We start from the raw sequence: 19,440 nt of genomic DNA on the forward strand, positions 1-19,440 counted from the left end.
AAGTGATTTGTGGTGATGAGATCCAGTTGTATGTTTTAAACAGATGTTGCTGTTGTTGAACTGACGTGAAATGAATGCAAAATCATGTTTTACACATTCTCTGCTGTCAGGTGTTTAAACCAGTGACCACAGATGATGTTCCTCAAAGCCAAGGCCGCAGAAGACTCATCAGCTTCTCTCTGTCAGGTGTGTGCGCATGCATGCGTGTGTGTGTAAAGCCCGTGGTATACTTCTTTCTTTACGTGTACGCGAGCCTACGCGTACAGCCGAATGCACAGCCTTGCAAAGTATACTTCCTTTGAATAATATGCGTACATCCGTGTTTTGACTCGTGCGCATTACGACATATTGCAATTCCTCTCCGGGCCTACAGGGGTCAGGTTTTCTTCTACAACCTTGAATCGATGCTCCCAGGACACGGTTGCCACCTGGTGGTTAAACAAATTACTGCAAGAAATGGAATGCGCATGCGCGACCTGTACGTACTATGTACGTGAGGTAACAAAATTCTGGCGGAGCGCGTACTATTCTTTTGCGTCATGCGCACTGTATGCTGTCCCTCGCGAACGCGTGAAAAGGAAACTATACTTCAGGCTTAAAGCACAGTAGATCATTAAGCTTTATCAATATTTATGGGTCTATTTTTAGTGTCTCCTGGAGATGTATTTATTGATCCAGTGCTTACGGCCCATATAAACTGTTCAGTGTGTTTACTTCAATTAGTTTTCCCCGTACTGAACGTACTCTGGTGGTACCATGCTTCACATGTATCCGTACTGTATTACCATTTTGACAAATCACGGGATTTACGCGATTGATACAGTGGTACTGACATCATGGTTGTATTTCAAACCACAGACCCTCTTCGGAGACCCATTAAGAGGATTTTAAGATGCTTTTTCTGCCCGGCCTTTCTTTAGCTACAATGTTGTGGTATAATGATTCAGGCTCAGAGCTCTTCCCTGGATGCTTTAGAAGGATTGTGTCTGTAATAAATGTGTGTGTTCAGATTTCCAGGCCACGGGACTGAAGAAAGGCATGTTCTTCAACCCTGACCCCTACCTGAAGATTGCCATCCATCCCGGGAAACACAGCATTTTCCCTGCCCTGCCTCACCACGGTCAGGAGAAGAGATCGGGCATCGTCTGCAATACCATCAATCCCGTTTGGCAGAGAGAGGTATGTGAAACACGCACGCACGCACGCACACACGCACACCCACCTGTGAAACCACTAGAGGAAAGTGAAAAGCTCACCACGGGCCACTTTAATAAAGGAAATACTGCCTTTCAGTGAAAAGAACCAATCCTTCGTTAAAGTCAGGGATTCGTACAGAGAAAAAAAATAATGTCTAATATCTTTTTTAAACATTTGCATGTTATTGCAAAGAGTTATTGTGTGTGGTGAACGTGCATTTGGTCACTTTCATAAGCAAGCATATAAGAGCACACAAGTGGCACACAGTTTTATGAAGATTAAGTTGGCATGTTGGCACAGCGAACATCACAGCTGAGCAGGAAATATCCCAGTGCCAGTCTTAACAAATGTGTGGTGACTCTGTGTCTGACCTCATGTTCAGTGTGGAGACATTTGGGTGTTTTTTTACGGCCAGTCAGTTTGCTTTTGTTGGTTCTCTGCTTATGTAGGACCACGGAGCAGGTTCAAGGGCCAAGAGATGCCACCACGACAAAAAAGAGCAGTGTCTTTAAAACCAGCTAAATGTTTTCCTTACCATTTTCTCCATCTCTGTATTTCTGTTCTTTTTTGTAGCGCTTCAACTTTGTGTCTCTGCCCACGGATGTGCTGGAGATCGAGGTAAAGGACAAGTTTGCCAAAAGTCGACCCATTATAAAGCGTTTCCTGGGGAAGTTGTCCATGCCAGTGCAGAGATTACTGGAGAAGCATGCCATCGGGTACGTACTTCAGACACGGCTCCTGTTCAGTTGTGATTTTATTCAAGCCTGGGAAAGTCATGTAACATTTTCATGGAAGTTTTGATGTATAAATTAATTGATTTTTGTTTTTCTCTAAAATATTCCATCAGCTGTATATTGCTCCTGTGAGTGCATCTGTTGAGTGAACAATAGGGATGTAACGATTCACTCAGCTCACGATGCAATGCGAGTCACGATTCTGATCTCACGATGCGATTTATTCACGATTTACTCACGATTTATTTTTACAAAATGAGTTGAAACAAATTAGAAATGAACAACTTCCCTTGCATTATTTCTTAAATGCTTCACGTTTCTTTGTATAATTAAATAATGTTTTATTTCAAATAACAAAACTAAACTGCAATTTTATAACAAATTAATAATAGAAAAAGTCTCTTTAATATAAACAAACTAATACTACTGTCTGAGCTTTTCTTGTTTTTTTTTGCATTTAAGAAATATCAGCATGTCCACGTTTAGATTTGCAGTGAAAATAGCGGCCCCTGCTGTTCAAAAAATGTATTGCGATTCAGTTCACACCTCAACCGATTTGAATCGTCACTCATTATAACCGATTTTCAACCGGCTCACGGTGAATCATTACATCCCTAGTGAACAATATCGATACAATATTAAACTTACATAATCGAAATCCTACCCAGCCATTTACATGAACATAATTTCATAAACATCCTTATCAATTCATCGTAAGCAACTAGAAATGTCATTGAAATTCATAAGGATGGAAGCACTGTTTAAAACATAAATGAACACAACCTAAAGGCTTGTCCACACCGGAACGATAATCACGAGCGCTTATCGGCGACGTTTTACGCCTCGTGACTAAACAGAGGGCACCAATATGAGTGTGCACACCGACGCACAAGACGCCACGGCCAAATGCCTTGGGTTCATATTTTTTTTGACGCGCCACGTTAAAAACTGCCCGACCAATGAGATTGTCGCTTTTTTTCACGTGCTTGGAGCTGCTGAAGTTACAGTAAAACACGACTTGGTGGCGCTCAAGCACAAAACGGTCTTGCCGAGCACACATTAATACCAACGACGAAGAGGAAGGGGCAAGATAAATGCTGCATCCCAATTCGCCTACTTATACTATGCCCTTAAAGCATGTGCTGTTTTTGCTATGGAAAAGTATATACATTTTAGTGCTAATTATTTTATCGAATACTATTTAGGACGGATAGTATGCGAATTGGGATGCAGCTAAATTCTTCTTCTGTGTGACAAGTGTCAGAAGCATAAAGTTGAGCAGCGCCCCCTTATGTAACGGGGTATTTCTTTTTTTAACTAAGCGCAATCTAATGTTAGGGAGTGAATTTGCAAGTTCACTCGGCTCACAGGCAGTGAAAACCGCTGGGGTATGAACGTCGAAAAACATCTAAAAAAATCCCGGTGTGGACAAGCCTTAAAGATACAGAAAACTATAAAGGCTTTTTTGAGTGTTTCTTAAATGTGTATCGTCACGTGAATTTGTCATTTTATGGACTCTTGTTTACTGAATTTTATATGTTAATGAGTTCAAATAAATGATGTTCCTGTAGCTCGATAGGTTGAGCGTTGCGTTAGCAACTCAAAGGTCATGGGTTTGATTCGCAAGCAACATAAAATGTATAAAATATATAGCTTGAATGCACTGTAAGTCACTTAAATAAAAGGATCTGCCTAAATGTTTAAACCTCAATGTAAAAGATGACGGGGTCACTTTTGAATTTCTATTTGAATAATCATTGTGTCTCTCTCACTTTCACTCACTTAACGTTTGTGATTTTTGTTGTAGGGATCGTGTGGTGAGCTACACGCTGGGTCGGAGGCTTCCGACGGAACAGGTCAGCGGTCAGCTACAGTTCAGATTTGAAATCACCTCTTCTATCCATCCAGGTACCTCCCGTTTTTACTGTTAATGTAGAACGAGTCCTCAACACAACATATACTCACTAGTACACCGTCTATTATTTTAAACACAGAATGCTATAATGTGGGACGCTACAAGAAAATCAGTATTAGACGGATCAAATTCATGAATTATATTATCAGCTTTTAACATCAGCTGCTGCTCATAACAATACGAAGTCACATTTATCAGATGATACTGATATGCCCACCTCTGTCTGCTTCTGTCTTTTGTGCAGATGATGAGGATATGTCTCTCAGCACAGAGCAGCCGGTGGTGGCTGGTGACGCTCAGGTTCAGCCCCAGGCAGAAGACACCATGAGCTTGGACCAGGCGGCCCCAGAGCTGCCGTTTGACGGAGATGCAGCTTCTGCCGAGATGCCTATGGATGTGGAACCTGGGCCCAGCTGCGCAGCTGATGCAGATGCAGCGGATGCAGCCGAGATCGAGCCTTTGGAGGCCGAGGAGAAGACGCAACCAGAGCCTGAGGAAGAGCAGGCGGAGCCTGTCGAACGTCAGGGCGGTGCAGATGAACAAAGCGCTGTGGAACAAATGGAAGAAGGCGAGACACATGCGGAGGCAGAAGAGGGGAACCCAGTGGAGGCGGAGACTGACAGTGCCTTTGACGATGGACCTGTAGACCCTTCAGAAACTCCTGCGATGGTTGAAGAGGACGGAAACGCTGACCCTCAATCAGTCCCGGAAGAAGCAGAGGTGGATCTTGAAGAAGGCTGTTCGCTGAGGATCAGAACCACGCCGCGACGGAAAACGCGACCATGCTCGCTTCCCGTGTCGGAGCTGGAGACGGTCATCGCTTCTGCCTGCGGAGAACCGGAGACTCCGCGCTCCCACTATATCAGAATACACCACCTTCTGCACAGCCTGCCCTCCACCCAACCTGAAAACCAGGGGGACGGACCCGAACGCGACAGGCCGCAGGGAGTGGAGGAGGAAGATGAAGATGAGGAAGAGGGTGCGACACCAGAGGCTCAGGCACTAACGCCCAATGGCCCGCGGAGGACGCTGCCCCGCAGTCGCTCGCACGAGCGCCTCTCTGATCTCATTCAGATGCTCGATAGAGAAGGACAGCCCCTCGGGGCTGAGGGCCAGGTTGGAGGTCAAAGGTCGCCAGGGGAAAGCGAATGTGATTTGAGTCCGGTTCCCTGCTGCAGTCATATGGCACAGAGGACCACGGGACCCATGCGGACGCCGTCTCTAGATAGCGCTCGCAGGTCGGAGAGCACTGTGTTTTCATCGCAGGATGATGAGGATGAGATGGACAGGGTGAACGGCATGGTGGGATCAGAGGCAGAGGCGGGGGCTAAGAACCGAGAGCCGGGAGAAGGAAGGTGTCAGTGGGAAGAGGCACCTGATAGCCACGTCCAGAGCCCGCACAGCGTTATGGGTAATGGAGAATCATCTGCAGCTGGACCAAGCAGCAGAAGTGAGCGTGATGTTTTTAGTTATTTATGTCAACATTTATTGATATGTCAATGGCTGGTTTCTTAGCACCTGTCTCTGGAAATGTTAAAGAGCCTTTTATTGAAGAATTGTTTCTTCTTAAACCAAAACAAAAATGTAGCTTGATAGAAGACCAACAATACAAGCATATTTTTATTTATAAAATAACTGGAACAATATTATGTATTGTTTTGAAATTTAACCACTTAACCTGTTTCCTACATGCTAAACATCAAAAATGATGTTTTTTTAGGCTCCTCGAGTTAGATTAGAACATCAAAATGAAGAAAATACAACTTTGTTAAGACGTTTGTTTTAAAAAAAAACAATTTTTTAATTGTTTGGCAAAAAGGCAAACTACGGCGTTAAAGGCAATAGGCTATGGGTTTATTTGATTATACAAAAACTGCATAGAAAACAAGAAATTAAGCAAACATTGATTACAATTTTATCAGTTATTAATATTTGGTTATATTTTGTAACTTGTTTTTGACTCGACCTTTGTGTGTTCTTGTTTAGGTTTCCGTAAATTCTTCTCAAAGCTCAATTTCAATTTACATTCTAATAGCAACTCACACACAATGTTACAATACATCCTTCATAATAAAGGAATATGTGATATTCCAAAGTTCAACATCACTTCTGGGCACTCCTGGGTTTTTAATAGGTTGTTTTTTCAGCTTGGATCAGATCTGCTCTGGGTGGACCGGGGAGAGATTTTCAAATGCATTTTTGTATGATGTGACCCCTTTAATGGATACACAGATTATTCACCAGAAGTGTGTGTGAACATGTTTGTGATGTGTTTAGGAGACTGTCCTTTGCCCTGTAATCACCCTGCAGTCAGTCAGTTACCCGCCCTGCGGCCCGACCCACATCACTACCCCACCATAGATGAGCCGCTGCCACCGAGTGAGTTCCCACGTTTAACCGCACACACACAAACAAACTCATACACAGATACCACGGGTGAGTAGAATGTAAACAAATGACCAGAGTAAAATGTTTGAAGTGTGTGAACATAAGCTACAACTAAAAGATTAAGATGAATTTTTTGAAGTATAAAAAAATATGTGTACATTTTTTGAAGACACAGCACATTTTCTTTAAAAATTATTTATTGGTCTTTTTTATTGGGTACGACAGTTGAGAAATGACAGGAAATCATATGCGGTGAGGGGAACAGGAGTCTTGAAGTGACCACACACTTGAACTCAAGTAACTCGAAGCGATATTGCGCAATGTCGACCCTCAACCCACTTATGTATTGGCACTGACGACATGCCATTTTCAATATGAGCAAAATGTCACCTTGAAACTCATGCATATACTGTCCCCAAAATGTGTCAAAGCTCACGACTGTCAAAATACAACCACTTTCAGTCTCACGCTCACTGAGATTCCTTGACAGATTACTTTCTACAAAACCCACTCATGACCGTCTGCTTTCAAAGACACACCTTCACATCTGTCTGTGACGTCTGCTGTTTCTCTACTGCTGTGTGTGTGAACCAGCCTACATACTGTATTGGGGAATGTTTGGGACGTCCCCAATATATATATATAATATAATTTTGATTTTTTTGCACTTGCTTTATCAGTCTGTTTAATCTTAAGTGTGCAGAGTGTGCTTTGAGCTCTTAACGCTTTTCATCAGGTGTAAGATAAAATCAGCAGCAAAGTTTTACATTGAAAGGGGCTCCGTGGTGGAATAAACTTTCAACCTTGAACTTGAACACCATGCATATTTGCTATGAAGAAGCTCCGAAGGTTTTATTGAGAAAATGTGAAAAACTAGTTAGTTGAACCGTGTTACAAATGCTTACATAATGGCATATTAAATGTAGGCAAATGAGACAGACAGAATGACTGAAATGAACATTGATTTATATAACAAGCGTGTGTTTGCTTTGCTCAGACTGGGAGGCGCGTATCGACAGCCATGGCCGTGTGTTTTACGTGGATCACATCAACCGGTCCACCACCTGGCAACGGCCCACGACCGCAGCCACGCCGGATGGCCTGCGCAGGTCTGGTTCAGTCCAGCAGATGGAGCAGCTCAACAGGAGGTAAACAACTTGACGGACCGGTTTCTACAACATCAGCAGTTTCTTTTTTTAATAACAAAAACTGAGTAAAGAAAAGGAAAAAAAATCTAGAATAAATATCAAGGGAAATTATGATGATGAAATATAGTCCTTTTATGGTTATTTAATGGTTATAAAATAGGTTGAAATTAGTAAATGTTCAGATCATTGAGCAATATTACTGTTATTGTGATTTATTGTATATTATTATGACATCTGGAGAGCAGTGTGTCAACTTGAAAGTTTTTTTTTTGCATTTACAAGAATCATCACAGATGATTTTATTTTTGTGTTGCTGCATAATCCATTACCGAGTTAAAAAAGATATAAAGTAAAAGAGATTGAAGTAGGATTTCACTAGATTTTCAAAAAAGCTATTCAAATAATCACCAATAGCAATTCCGTAACAGTAAAGAAGTGAAAGATCTGTACTTTTAAAAAGATGCTCATGTGAACTTTGATATCAGATATCAGACCATCCAGAGGACAATGGCCACAGAGAGGAGAGACGAGGAGTCTGGAAGCCCCCGCAACGACAGGACGGCCAACACTGAGACTGACTCGCCTCCACAGACCAACGGTAATCCACATCACACACGTCAGCCCTAAAGACATGATCATAGTTGTTCTGCTGTTTTCTGCAGGTGTCTCTTTCTGGTCCCATAGCATGTTTTAGAGCAGTGGTTCTCAAACTGGGGGCCCCAAGATGGATCCAGGGGGGCCACAGATTTTGTGGCATTTTATGAAATATAGAAATTGATCATAGATTTTATGCAATCAAACATCAGAAAAATGACACCACCAACCAAAAGAATTGAGGTTCCAGCATTGTATAACTGAATGTTTTTGGTTTAATTAAAATTCTACGTTTAAGATTATACGTCTTTATATGGGGGGCCGCAAAGCGATGCACTTAACACAAAGGAGGCCTTACAACGAAAAAGTTTGAGAACCACTGTTCTAGAGGTCCCTCATTTTCTCTCTTCCTTTCTCTCTGTGTCTCAGAGTTGAGGAGAGACACTCCCTGTTCTCCAGGTCACTGTCAGAAGGTCACACTGCTGCTTCAGAGTCCCGCGGTCAAGTTCATCACTCACCCAGAATTCTTCACGGTGCTTCATGCTAATTATGTGAGTTCATGGTACAGCACACACGAATGCTTTTTAAGTTCCAGTTCACTTCCTGAATGGGAAGTGAGATGAATAACTGCAGTTAAAATCGAAATGTGAGCAGAATTGAAAATTAAAGGTCGTTTTGAAGTTAAAAAAGGTGGATGGATGGATGGATAGAAATGGATGGAGAGAAGGTAGAGAATGAATAGTAAGGATCAATGGATGGATGGATGCTAACATAACATTCTCTTGGTGTTGAAGGGGGCGTATCGTATGTTCACCAACAGCTCGTGTCTCAAACACATGATCCTGAAGATCCGCCGCGATGCTCGCAACTTCGAGCGCTACCAGCACAACCGCGACCTGGTGACCTTCCTGAACCGTTTCGCTGATGCTCAGCTGGAGCTGCCGCGGGGCTGGGAGATCAAAACGGACCCGCAGGGGAAGGTACCGGACGCGTTCATAAACGTCTAAGCTTGTCAGACAAACACTTTAGCTGTCTCCTCTCTTCCTCTGCAGTCTTTCTTCGTAGATCACAACAGTCGCGCCACCACCTTCATTGATCCCAGAATCCCCCTGCAGAACGGAAGACTGCCCAACCACCTGACGCATCGCCAGCACCTGCAGAGACTGCGCAGCTACAGCGCAGGAGAGGTCAGACATGCACACACAACCATCCAACATGACCTTCTGTTTGGGTTATTGGGTGAAGCGCATCACAAGTATTTCGATACTTTTTGGATGTAACAAGTGATGCTGCTTCTTGAATTTACACTAGTGTACCTAAGATGCTTTTTTAAATAAGATGTTAAAGAATATTAAAATGTAAAGCATTCACACTGTGCTATGGCTGTTATAATATACAAGAAGATTTAGTAGATCCATTATTTCTGTGTTCGTTTACTTCCAGGCATCCGAGGTGTCGCGCACGCGTGGTGGAGTGTCTTTGTTAGCCAGGCCTGGAAACAGTCTGGTAGCAGCCATACGAAGCCAAAGCCAGCAGGAGCCCGTCCCATTAGGTCTGTTCAAACCCTACATACTGTACTAAAACAGACATTCATTTCAGACATGATGGGATCCATTACATCTATATTTACTACAGTATGTAGTGTCTCTATAAGCACCAGAATGTACACCATCTTTTCTAAAACAGTAGTTCTCAAACTGGGGGCCGTGGCCCCTGGGGGGGGCCCGGAGATGGATCCAGGGGGGCCACAGATTTTGTGGCATTTTATGAAATATAGAAATTGACCATAGATTTTATGCAATCAAACATCAGAAAAATAAGACCACCAGACAAAAGAATTGATGTTTCAGCATTGTATAACCGAATATGTTTTTGTTTAAATAAAAATGTTAAATTTAAGATTATAAGTCTTTATTTGGGGGACCGCAAAGCGATGCACTCTACACAAAGGGGGCCTTACAACGAAAAAGTTTGAGAACCACTGTTCTAAAACATTAAAGGAGTAGTTCACTTTAAAATAAAAACACCTAATAAAAAAAACATGTGGGTGAGTGAATCTGAATTATCATGAAATTTGAATTTTATAGTGAACTACTCCTTCAATTCTGTTTTTAAAGTTAACAGACATTTTACTTAAATATATTTACTTCTACAACAAAACCATCACCAATGTACTGTCTAGTAAATATTCAGTATATCACTGTTCTGTTTATGTAGTGATATCAGGTATATTTGATCTGTTTCAGCATACAACGACAAGATCGTCGTGTTTCTACGGCAACCCAACATCTTCGAGGTGTTACAGGAGCGACAGCCGTCCCTCGCGAGAAACCACTCGCTCAAGTACTGTCCTCTCTCGTGACGTTCCTTTCTATACGCCAGCTGTCGTTTGAGAGTTTACACAGATGTGTGTGTTTGTGTGTTTGTGAAGGGAAAAGGTTCATCACATCCGGACTGAAGGCACTCAAAGACTAGAGAAGCTCTCGTGTGATGCTGACCTGGTCATACTGTTGAGGTAAAGCATGTCCACGGCTGTGCAGAAAATAATACACATGACGAACTGTCAAAGTTAACACACTGTAAACAATTATTTGTTGGTTTTTGTTGGTTCAATACAAATAAAATCACCTGGTTGCCTTACAATTTTGAGTTAATTCAGCTTAAAAACATTAGTTAACGCGATTAATTTCTCGTTGAGTTGACTAATATTTTTAAGTTGAATTAAATAAAAAAGGTTAAGACAACCAGGTGACTTATTTTTTTAAGTTGAACCAACTATTTTTTTACAGTGCAGAAATGTAGATGGGACATTTAGCAAAAGGCTAAAGAAGTATTTACCGTCACAAAAAAATCACAAGATCATTTGCGATTTATGTTTTAAAGACAAGTACAATAAAAACAAGGATCTGTCACAACGATGTGCGTTTTTTGCTTTCTCAGTTTGTTTGAGGAGGAGATCATGTCTTACGTTCCTCTCGCATCATTTCACCCGGGGTTCAACTTCTCACCTCGCTGTTCGCCCGGTTCCTCTCCACAGAACTCTCCAGGTGAGTCCGTCGTGACCACAGGCCATCACATGTCCCACAGACTCCATTAAGAGAACAACCCCAGAACTTAAAAATCCTCCATGACTGAAAATGATCATCAAAAAGAGAATCCAGCTGTAGCTTATTCACCCACGCTTTGATCTGCCCTCATGAAGGACTTCTTGAGAGAACTCCTCTCGTTCCGGCCTGCTGTCTGTCTGGTGAGAGCTCTCCAGGTCAGCCGCTCTCAGGACTTCAGTATTATCCCTCCTAACCTAACCAAACCAAACCAAACCAAACCAAACCTGTTACCTGTGAATATTCAGACCTGAGCTCACTTTCTCCTTCTTCTGTCCTATAAATCAGCTTTATACCTCTGCATGTGGGTCAATGATTTTGTGTTATTTTCCCAAATGTCGGATTTTCCCTTTAAAATGACTTCTAGAATGTCTTAAATTGTATTATCCAACAAGAGTTTTTCAAAGCATATGAAACCCACATGAGCATGTATGTATGTAGTAATATCAGAAAATTCTAGATTGTCATGGGTCCGTGTCCAGGCACGAGAAGCTGTCTTTAAAGTCCCAGTGAAATTAAAACTAAAAATGTCCATTTTTTCATGGAATATTGCAGCATTGTAAATAGCTTACCAACGTGGCTCATTCTCTTTTTAAAATTCATGTGCGCTCATAATCTTCAGTTCAAATCTGAAAATGCACTTCATCCCTGTAGTGACTGTCCATCTCAAATGACGTAAAAAGGCTTGGGCGGAGCATCCGTTAACTCCTCCCCTTCAACTGTCAGTCTGCTCCCAGTTCCATAATGCATCGGCTGTTTTTATACATCCAATCAAATCGCAGTGAAAAAAATAAGCAACCCCCGATTTTTCCTCATTTGAAATTCCGTTTCACTCGGAAAGGCGTCAGAATACGAAAGTAAAAACGATCGCAACTTCCGCTTCACGGGGACTTTAACATACGAACAGCTGTCCGTCCCTTCTGTTTGTCTGCTCTCAAAGCGAACAAACTCTTTTCCTGTGTCAGTCTTATTGATCCATCACAGATTTTCTCCGGTGTTTGATGTTTCACTTACGATCCGACATCAGTCGTGAGTCACGACTCGTGACCGTTTGTCTCATCATCAGGTACACAGAGAGCTCGAGCACCAGCGCCCTACCGCAGAGACTTTGAAGCCAAACTCCGTAACTTCTACAGGAAACTGGAGGCCAAGGGTTACGGGCAGGGTCCCGGCAAGATCAAGTGTGTTCACCGTGACATCTTTCATTAGAAATACAGAAAGAGACTTAATGAAACACTGTTGTGAAGTGAACACTTGAAATACACCTGTGCTGTGATCTTGTTTTTGTAGACTGATTGTCAGACGAGATCATCTGTTAGAGGGAACGTTTAATCAGGTCATGGCCTACTCACGGAAAGAGCTCCAGAGGAACAAACTCTACATCACTTTTGTCGGAGAAGAAGGGTGAGACTTCATTTCTGTTGATCCATATGACTCGTTTCAGATATAACTTTAGAGACAGCATTGGATCAGCATTGTTTACGTTTTCCAAGGTGGTATATAGACCAGTAGTTCTCAAACTGGGGGCCGTGGCCCCTGGGGGGGCCCCGAGATGGATCCAGGGGGCCACAGATTTTGTGGCATTTTATGAAATATAGAAATTGATCATAGATTTTATACAATCAAACATCAGAAAAATAAGACCACCAGACAAAAGAATAGATGTTTCAGCATTGTATAACCGAATATGTTTTTGTTTAAATAAAAATGTTAAATTTAAGATTATAAGTCTTTATTTGGGGGGCCGCAAAGCGATGCACTATACACAAAGGGGGCCTTACAACGAAAAAGTTTGAGAACCACTGATATAGACACATCGCTAACAAACAGTACATAGCACAATAACGCTGTTTGTGTACAGGCTGGACTACAGCGGACCGTCACGAGAGTTCTTCTTCCTGTTGTCTCAGGAGTTGTTTAACCCTTATTACGGTTTGTTCGAGTACTCCGCCAACGACACGTACACTGTCCAGATCAGCCCCATGTCTGCGTTCGTGGAGAACCACTTAGAATGGTATGATGCTTTACACTTCCTGTCGGGACAGTCTATTTCCTGTTTCCTGTATAAGAGCTCAATTTCCTTTAGGAGAAAGAAATATTTGTTGTAGTTTTTAGTTTGTTATGTGTATGTTTATTGCGTTATTTGTATTATATGTATTTTTGTAATTATTTCTTATAGCATGTGATGTTGGTTTGCAGGTTCCGGTTCAGCGGGCGAATTCTGGGCCTGGTGTTGATTCATCAGTATTTGTTGGATGCTTTCTTCACTCGTCCGTTTTATAAAGCTCTGCTCAGACTGTGAGTGAACCATGGGTCTCCCATCATTTGTTGAACACATTACTGCATGACGCTTGATTCTGATTGGTCAGTCATGGCATTATGTGGTCAGATGTTTTTGTATAATATTACATTTATGTTTAATTGTTGCCCCTGGCCTTTTGTTCATTGAGGGAGCTATTTCTGGCCAAAAACCTGACAAATACATCTGGCTAATCGTAATCGTAAGTTGAATCGTAATCCGTATCGTTTTTGGTCCGGCTCTTATGGTTACTGGTGTTTGCCTGCAGAGCCACAGATCTCAGTGATCTGGAGTATCTGGACGAAGAGTTTCATCAGAGTTTGCAGTGGATGAAGGACAATGACATCACAGACGTGCTGGATCTCACCTTCACTGTCAATGAGGAAGTGTTTGGACAAGTGAGAGAGACCCGAAGTCGTTAATATATAATTGAGTTTGTGTTTTATACTTCATGTGTGTGTGTTTATGTCAGGTGACGGAGCGAGAGCTGAAGTCCGGCGGGACACACGTGCAGGTCACAGAGAAGAATAAGAAGGAATACATCGAGCGGATGGTGAAGTGGAGGGTGGAGAGAGGTGTGGTACAGCAGACACAAGCGCTCGTCAGAGGATTCTATGAGGTCAACATGCTGATCGTCTCATTTGCTCTCTCTTCATATTTGCCTGTTTATTAGGAAGTATTATGAACCTTTGACCTCTGTGCGTGTGTGTAGGTGGTGGACTCTCGTCTGGTGTCAGTGTTTGATGCCAGAGAGCTGGAGCTGGTTATTGCAGGAACGGCAGAGATCGATTTGAACGACTGGAGAAACAACACGGAATACAGAGGAGGTCAGCACACACACACACTCGCATGTTTACTTGTCTTTCTAAATGGGGGACATTACATGTACTTCTCCTATTTCATACAGGACTAGTTATAAATACCACATGTACATACGTGACCCTGGACCACAAAACCAGTCATAAGTCACACGGGAATATTTGTAGCAATAGATTCAATACATGGAATGGGTCAACATTATAGATTTTTTATTTAAGTAAAGATCATGTTCCATGAAGATATCTTGTAAATTTCCTACCGTAAATATATCCAAACTTTATTTTTGTGAGTGGATGCTGTAAAATCGCCAACAAAAATGGCCGGAAACATGCCTACAAACTTTACTCTCTTTTAAAGTTTGTCTTTGAGAGTTACCCACTCATGTTTGGTATCTATGTACAACTTAGAATTTCAGCTTTCGGGTTCATCTACTCTCTACAACATCATTACAGCGCTAAGCCAATAGAGAGCATCAAAACAACACAGTTTTTTCTTAGCAACTGCCTGCTACAGCGCCTCTGATGGACGACTTTAAAGGCCATTTTCTCAATATTTCGATTTTTTTGCACCCTCAGATTCCAGCGTTTTAAATAGTTGTATCCCAGCCAAATATTGTCCTATCCTAACAAACCATACATCAATGGAAAGCGTATTTATTCAGATTTCATATTACTCTCAATTTTGAAAAATTGACACATAAGACTGGTTTTGTAAAAAACTAGCTAGTTGAACCGTGTTAGAAATGCTTATATAATGGCATATTAAATGTAGGCAAATGAGACAGACAGAATGACTGATTTATAAACAGTTTAACGAGCGTGGGCATGAGGACAAAAGTTAAAGTCTCTCTTTCAGGTTATCACGACGGACACATTGTCGTCCGTTGGTTCTGGGGAGCCGTGGAGCGATTCAATAATGAACAGAGACTGAGACTGCTGCAGTTTGTGACGGGCACCTCCAGCGTGCCGTACGAGGGTTTCACCGCCCTGCGCGGGAGCAACGGCTTGCGACGCTTCTGCATCGAGAAGTGGGGCAAGATCACATCTCTGCCAAGGTACGCTCGCAACTTTCCCTGTTACACATCACTTGTGCCATTTATACTGATGATTATATAACACGCCTTTAAGGGATACTTCACCCAAAAATGAGTTGTTCCAAATCAAATCTGTATAAAATCTGAAAGATATTTGGAAAAATGCTTATTACCCCTGAAGTGCCCCCGAACTGTTTGCTGTCCTACATTCTTCAAAATATCTTCTTTTGTGTTCAACAGTAATTTTTCCTACTATGGGAGTCAATGGGTGTCGAGATCTGTTTGGTCTTCCAAATATCTTTCTCTGTGTTCATCAGAACAAAGACATTTATAGAGGTTTGGAACAACTCGAAGGTGAAGAAATGATGACAGAATTTTCATTTTTGGTTGAAGTGTCCCTTTAAGTTTCTTCCAAGATCATTTTTTGGACGATAATAAACGTGACCAAGCAAAAAAGAATATGATTGTATGCATGTCAGGTGGAAGAAGTTATTGCATTTTGATGAAAGACTACAAAGACCACAAGTTTTTTTTTTGCAATAAATTGTTAATCAGTGAATTACGCACACAAAAACCAGAAACGTACAAAGAAATTCAATCGGGTCAGTTTTAATATACTGTAGATAAACCCAACTTTATTCATATTTTATTTCCACTGATATGAAAACTGGACATCTGGAGGCTGAAGCTCACGATGTGACATGCCGTGTCTGCTTTTTAGGGCGCACACTTGCTTCAATCGCCTGGATCTTCCTCCCTATCCGTCCTACACGATGTTATATGAGAAACTGCTCATCGCTGTGGAAGAGACCAGCACTTTTGGCCTTGAATGAGGACTTCACACGTAAAACACCTTTATTCCGGTGACCTGTGTACACTGTATGTTATTATCTGCAAGCGTGATTCTCGGGGTTTCTTGGGTTCGTTCGGGACAGAACTGCATGCACAAGCCACGGGTTTGTACAGATGAAACTGTGTATGCAAAGAGAAAGAGAAGCCTTCAATCTGCTTTAACTCTCAGGGCCTCGACCTCCGCTGGAGTCTCTCCGTTCGCACATGAACCATGTCGCCATTTCTGTTCATGCAGTTTCACAAGAAGAATTGTAAAGTTATACCAAATACACCTAGAGAAAAGCACCACGGCACACACAGAAGATGGCATCATCACAGGAAATGACATCACAAAATCACGTCACTTTGCAGGAGTCAACGGAAGATGCAACACTTTTGGTCTTGCACTTATGGAAATTGAATATTAATGGATTTTTGTTGAAATCTGTCCTTCCTATGAAAGCCTTTGAAAAGGAGTTAAAAACGTCATGTTGTTGGTGAACTTTGGTTTTGGAGCTTTCAGTGTTGACAGACGGTTGTTTTTTCATTGAGGTGAGTGGTTATTCTTGATGTTTTAGTATGTTTTACCCAGCTGTGTCACTTGTTAGACAGAAAACTTAGAAAGAGGGAGGATCTGCTGCTTGTTGCTTTGTCTTATTAACACATTTGCTCGAGCTCTCACAACATTAGATTTTCACTACACTGTTATCACTGCCACAAGAATTCACAATAATGATATTATTGACATTTTAGACATTTTGCAAAAAAAACAATGCAAAATATTGGTCAACTATTTGTTATTTACTTCTATAATGTTAACCGCCACGTGGAGTGTAAATAAGATACTGTTGCTGGATTCATTAAGATATTTACATATGTGTAGTGTTAACACAATATCAATAATATTAGGTTTGATTATATTACAGTTGTTATTAAAAGCAGATATTGCGACATACTGTAAAATGTGTTCACACTAGCTGGGTTTCCATCCAAAGTTGAAAATTTATTGCATAAAACATTTGCAAATAAGCACCGTTTCGATCCAACTGGTCAGCCGTCACTTCCTAATAAACTGCCACTAAATATCAGTAAGAAAAGCAAGAGAAGCCACTGAATATAAACATTTTCTTATATAATATTTACTTGCGCAAGCAGATGAAACAATATCTTTTGCTTTTGTGGATGTCTGCTGTTTGCGAAACGCAGTCGTGAAAGTTCTAAGAGGCAATTACAGAAATACTTTGACGACTTTGCTCAGGCGTTTAAGAATAATTCATAACAATATTTCAGATGCTGTGTAACGAGATCAGTACTCTGGTTAGTCAGGTTACGCCGACTCATAGAGCAGTTACGTTACTTTTCGCAGGAATTTGCGTTTCCATCTCCCATTATTTGCATTAACCCTTTTTCGCAAAAAAGAAAGAACACATCAAGCGAGCGTAAAAAATTAGTTTCCATCACTCACATCAAAGTCCATCACCCTGGCTTTATGTGCACTTTGATGTGAGTGATGGAAACCAGGTCATTCTGTGACCGTCGTATTTTGTGACCCTAGGAGGCGCTGTTGTCACTGTGCAAATACTGTGTCACTAAATCCTTGGTGTGTGGCTTGTTGTTTTTGAATAAATCATTGCTGTTTAGAGTCTTAAGAAAGCTGCGTGATGACGTTAGACTCGAAACACCAAGGATTTAGTGAGAGCCGTAATTGCACAGTGACAACAGCGCCTCATAGGGTCACAGAATACGACGGTCACAGAATTTGCTGTAACGCCTGCTACTGATTTATTTCTATTGGCTGCAGCATCCAACTGGGTCACGTGATCTCATCTGTCTGTGCTCTCATTGGTAGACATCAAATTGTGTCTCGAATTCAATTTCAATGTGAACGCCATTCGAGTCTAAGCTACTTCCCAATACCAGATGCTATAAGGTGTTTGGTTTCTCACTTATGTTTAATAAAGAGGTTTTTATATATTCTTTTATCATTTAAAAAAACATTTTTTTTCATTGATACGGGGTTTTGAGTAATGGCAGACCAAACGGTGCACCACATTTTACAACTGTTGTGTTGTAATACAGCAAACTCATTTATATGCAAAGAAAGCTGATTTGATTTGGTTTGGTTTGGTTTACTGATGGCTAGATTCCTCTTCTGGTATACATTTTGTCATACACTGTACATGTAAGATGGTCTTGAATTGTCTCAACATGAGGCGTGTGTTCCTGTGTTTGTTTAACTTGCATCTGATGGAGGGCATATTGCTCTTTTATTTTGATTCTCGATTGTTTTTCTTGACGGGACAGTTCATCTCATGTGGTCCCAAACCTGTATGACGCTCTTCTGTGGAAATAAGTGAATGGTGGGAATGTGTATTTATTAAAATGCGCATCCCAAAGATTCGGCATCAGTGATGTCAAATGCCATTGGTTCGGTTTAAACACCTAGAGATTTTTCTCCTTCAAACAGCGTTCGGCCTCAGATTGCTTATTAAATCTAGTGCACAAGTCATATGAACTACTTTTATGGTGCTTTTCTTATTTAGATGTTTGTAGCTCGACGTCATCATTCCCCTTCACTTTCATTATTTGGCAACATTCTGCTTAATATCTCATATTATGTTGAACAGATAAAGTCATACAGGTTTGGATTGACGTGGATTTGGATTGAAGGGTGAGAAACCGGTGACGGATTTCTTCATTTTATAGTGAAACGTAAACATGGCTTTTCATTGTCTCCGAAATATAATTGTGCCGCTCAAAACAAAAACGATTACAACTGAATATTTTGCTCTGCTTAGGAATGTAGAGAAAGTGCATATTTGTATTATCCAGATTTCAGAGATGTATGTTTATCAGTACATATTTGCTTAAACAGTCTATGTCATTTTAAAACTATGAATTGATTCAACAGCCAACAACTTTTTTTAAACATTTCTTCATATTACTATTTACATAATCATAGGTTAAATATGGGTATATGAAATGTATATAACTATGCATATTTGTTTGGAATTATAAAACATGCTTTTCGTGAAGGTCTTTTCTGCATTTATGAACTCGCAGCCCTCTGAAAATGTGACGCGAATAAAGAGATGGTTCTGGAGCATACTGCCACGGCATTCTGGGAAACACAGCTGGATTTGGCTCCTGCCCTGCTTCCACCTCACATACACAAGCCTGCTTATGTCTTTATACACTTCATTAAGCCTATGTGAAAGTAAATAAGAGGGAAATGTGAAAAGGTTTGAATTGTGTATTGAGGTCACTGTTATAGCGCCTCTCTCAGGCAGAGCTCTGTATCTACACTGTTAAACAATGTCAATAAACAATCACTTTCTATTGCATCGCCTGAAATTTCTTCGCAACACTTGATATTAT

General features: G+C 41.2%; 1 protein-coding gene across 1 annotated transcript in view; it reads left to right on the forward strand.

Annotated features, from left to right (window-relative positions):
• Positions 1-16,816, forward strand: part of hecw1b (HECT, C2 and WW domain containing E3 ubiquitin protein ligase 1b) — a 31,566-nt gene extending 14,750 nt beyond the window's left edge. Inside the window, exons 5-28 of the mRNA XM_057334595.1 lie at positions 111-186; positions 1,010-1,179; positions 1,771-1,913; positions 3,739-3,839; positions 4,091-5,296; positions 6,124-6,225; positions 7,232-7,382; positions 7,868-7,980; positions 8,406-8,527; positions 8,771-8,956; positions 9,029-9,163; positions 9,420-9,528; positions 10,223-10,319; positions 10,408-10,491; positions 10,917-11,023; positions 12,147-12,261; positions 12,371-12,484; positions 12,942-13,094; positions 13,280-13,378; positions 13,648-13,777; positions 13,852-13,998; positions 14,092-14,206; positions 15,054-15,252; positions 15,953-16,816. Of these exons, the coding sequence (XP_057190578.1) occupies positions 111-186; positions 1,010-1,179; positions 1,771-1,913; positions 3,739-3,839; positions 4,091-5,296; positions 6,124-6,225; positions 7,232-7,382; positions 7,868-7,980; positions 8,406-8,527; positions 8,771-8,956; positions 9,029-9,163; positions 9,420-9,528; positions 10,223-10,319; positions 10,408-10,491; positions 10,917-11,023; positions 12,147-12,261; positions 12,371-12,484; positions 12,942-13,094; positions 13,280-13,378; positions 13,648-13,777; positions 13,852-13,998; positions 14,092-14,206; positions 15,054-15,252; positions 15,953-16,064 (4,086 nt within the window). The 3' untranslated portion in view covers positions 16,065-16,816. The remainder of the gene's footprint in view (positions 1-110; positions 187-1,009; positions 1,180-1,770; positions 1,914-3,738; positions 3,840-4,090; positions 5,297-6,123; positions 6,226-7,231; positions 7,383-7,867; positions 7,981-8,405; positions 8,528-8,770; positions 8,957-9,028; positions 9,164-9,419; positions 9,529-10,222; positions 10,320-10,407; positions 10,492-10,916; positions 11,024-12,146; positions 12,262-12,370; positions 12,485-12,941; positions 13,095-13,279; positions 13,379-13,647; positions 13,778-13,851; positions 13,999-14,091; positions 14,207-15,053; positions 15,253-15,952) is intronic.
• The last annotated feature ends 2,624 nt before the right edge of the window (positions 16,817-19,440 follow it).

Source organism: Triplophysa rosa, linkage group LG5, assembly GCF_024868665.1.
Source record: "Triplophysa rosa linkage group LG5, Trosa_1v2, whole genome shotgun sequence".
NCBI lineage: Eukaryota > Metazoa > Chordata > Actinopteri > Cypriniformes > Nemacheilidae > Triplophysa > Triplophysa rosa.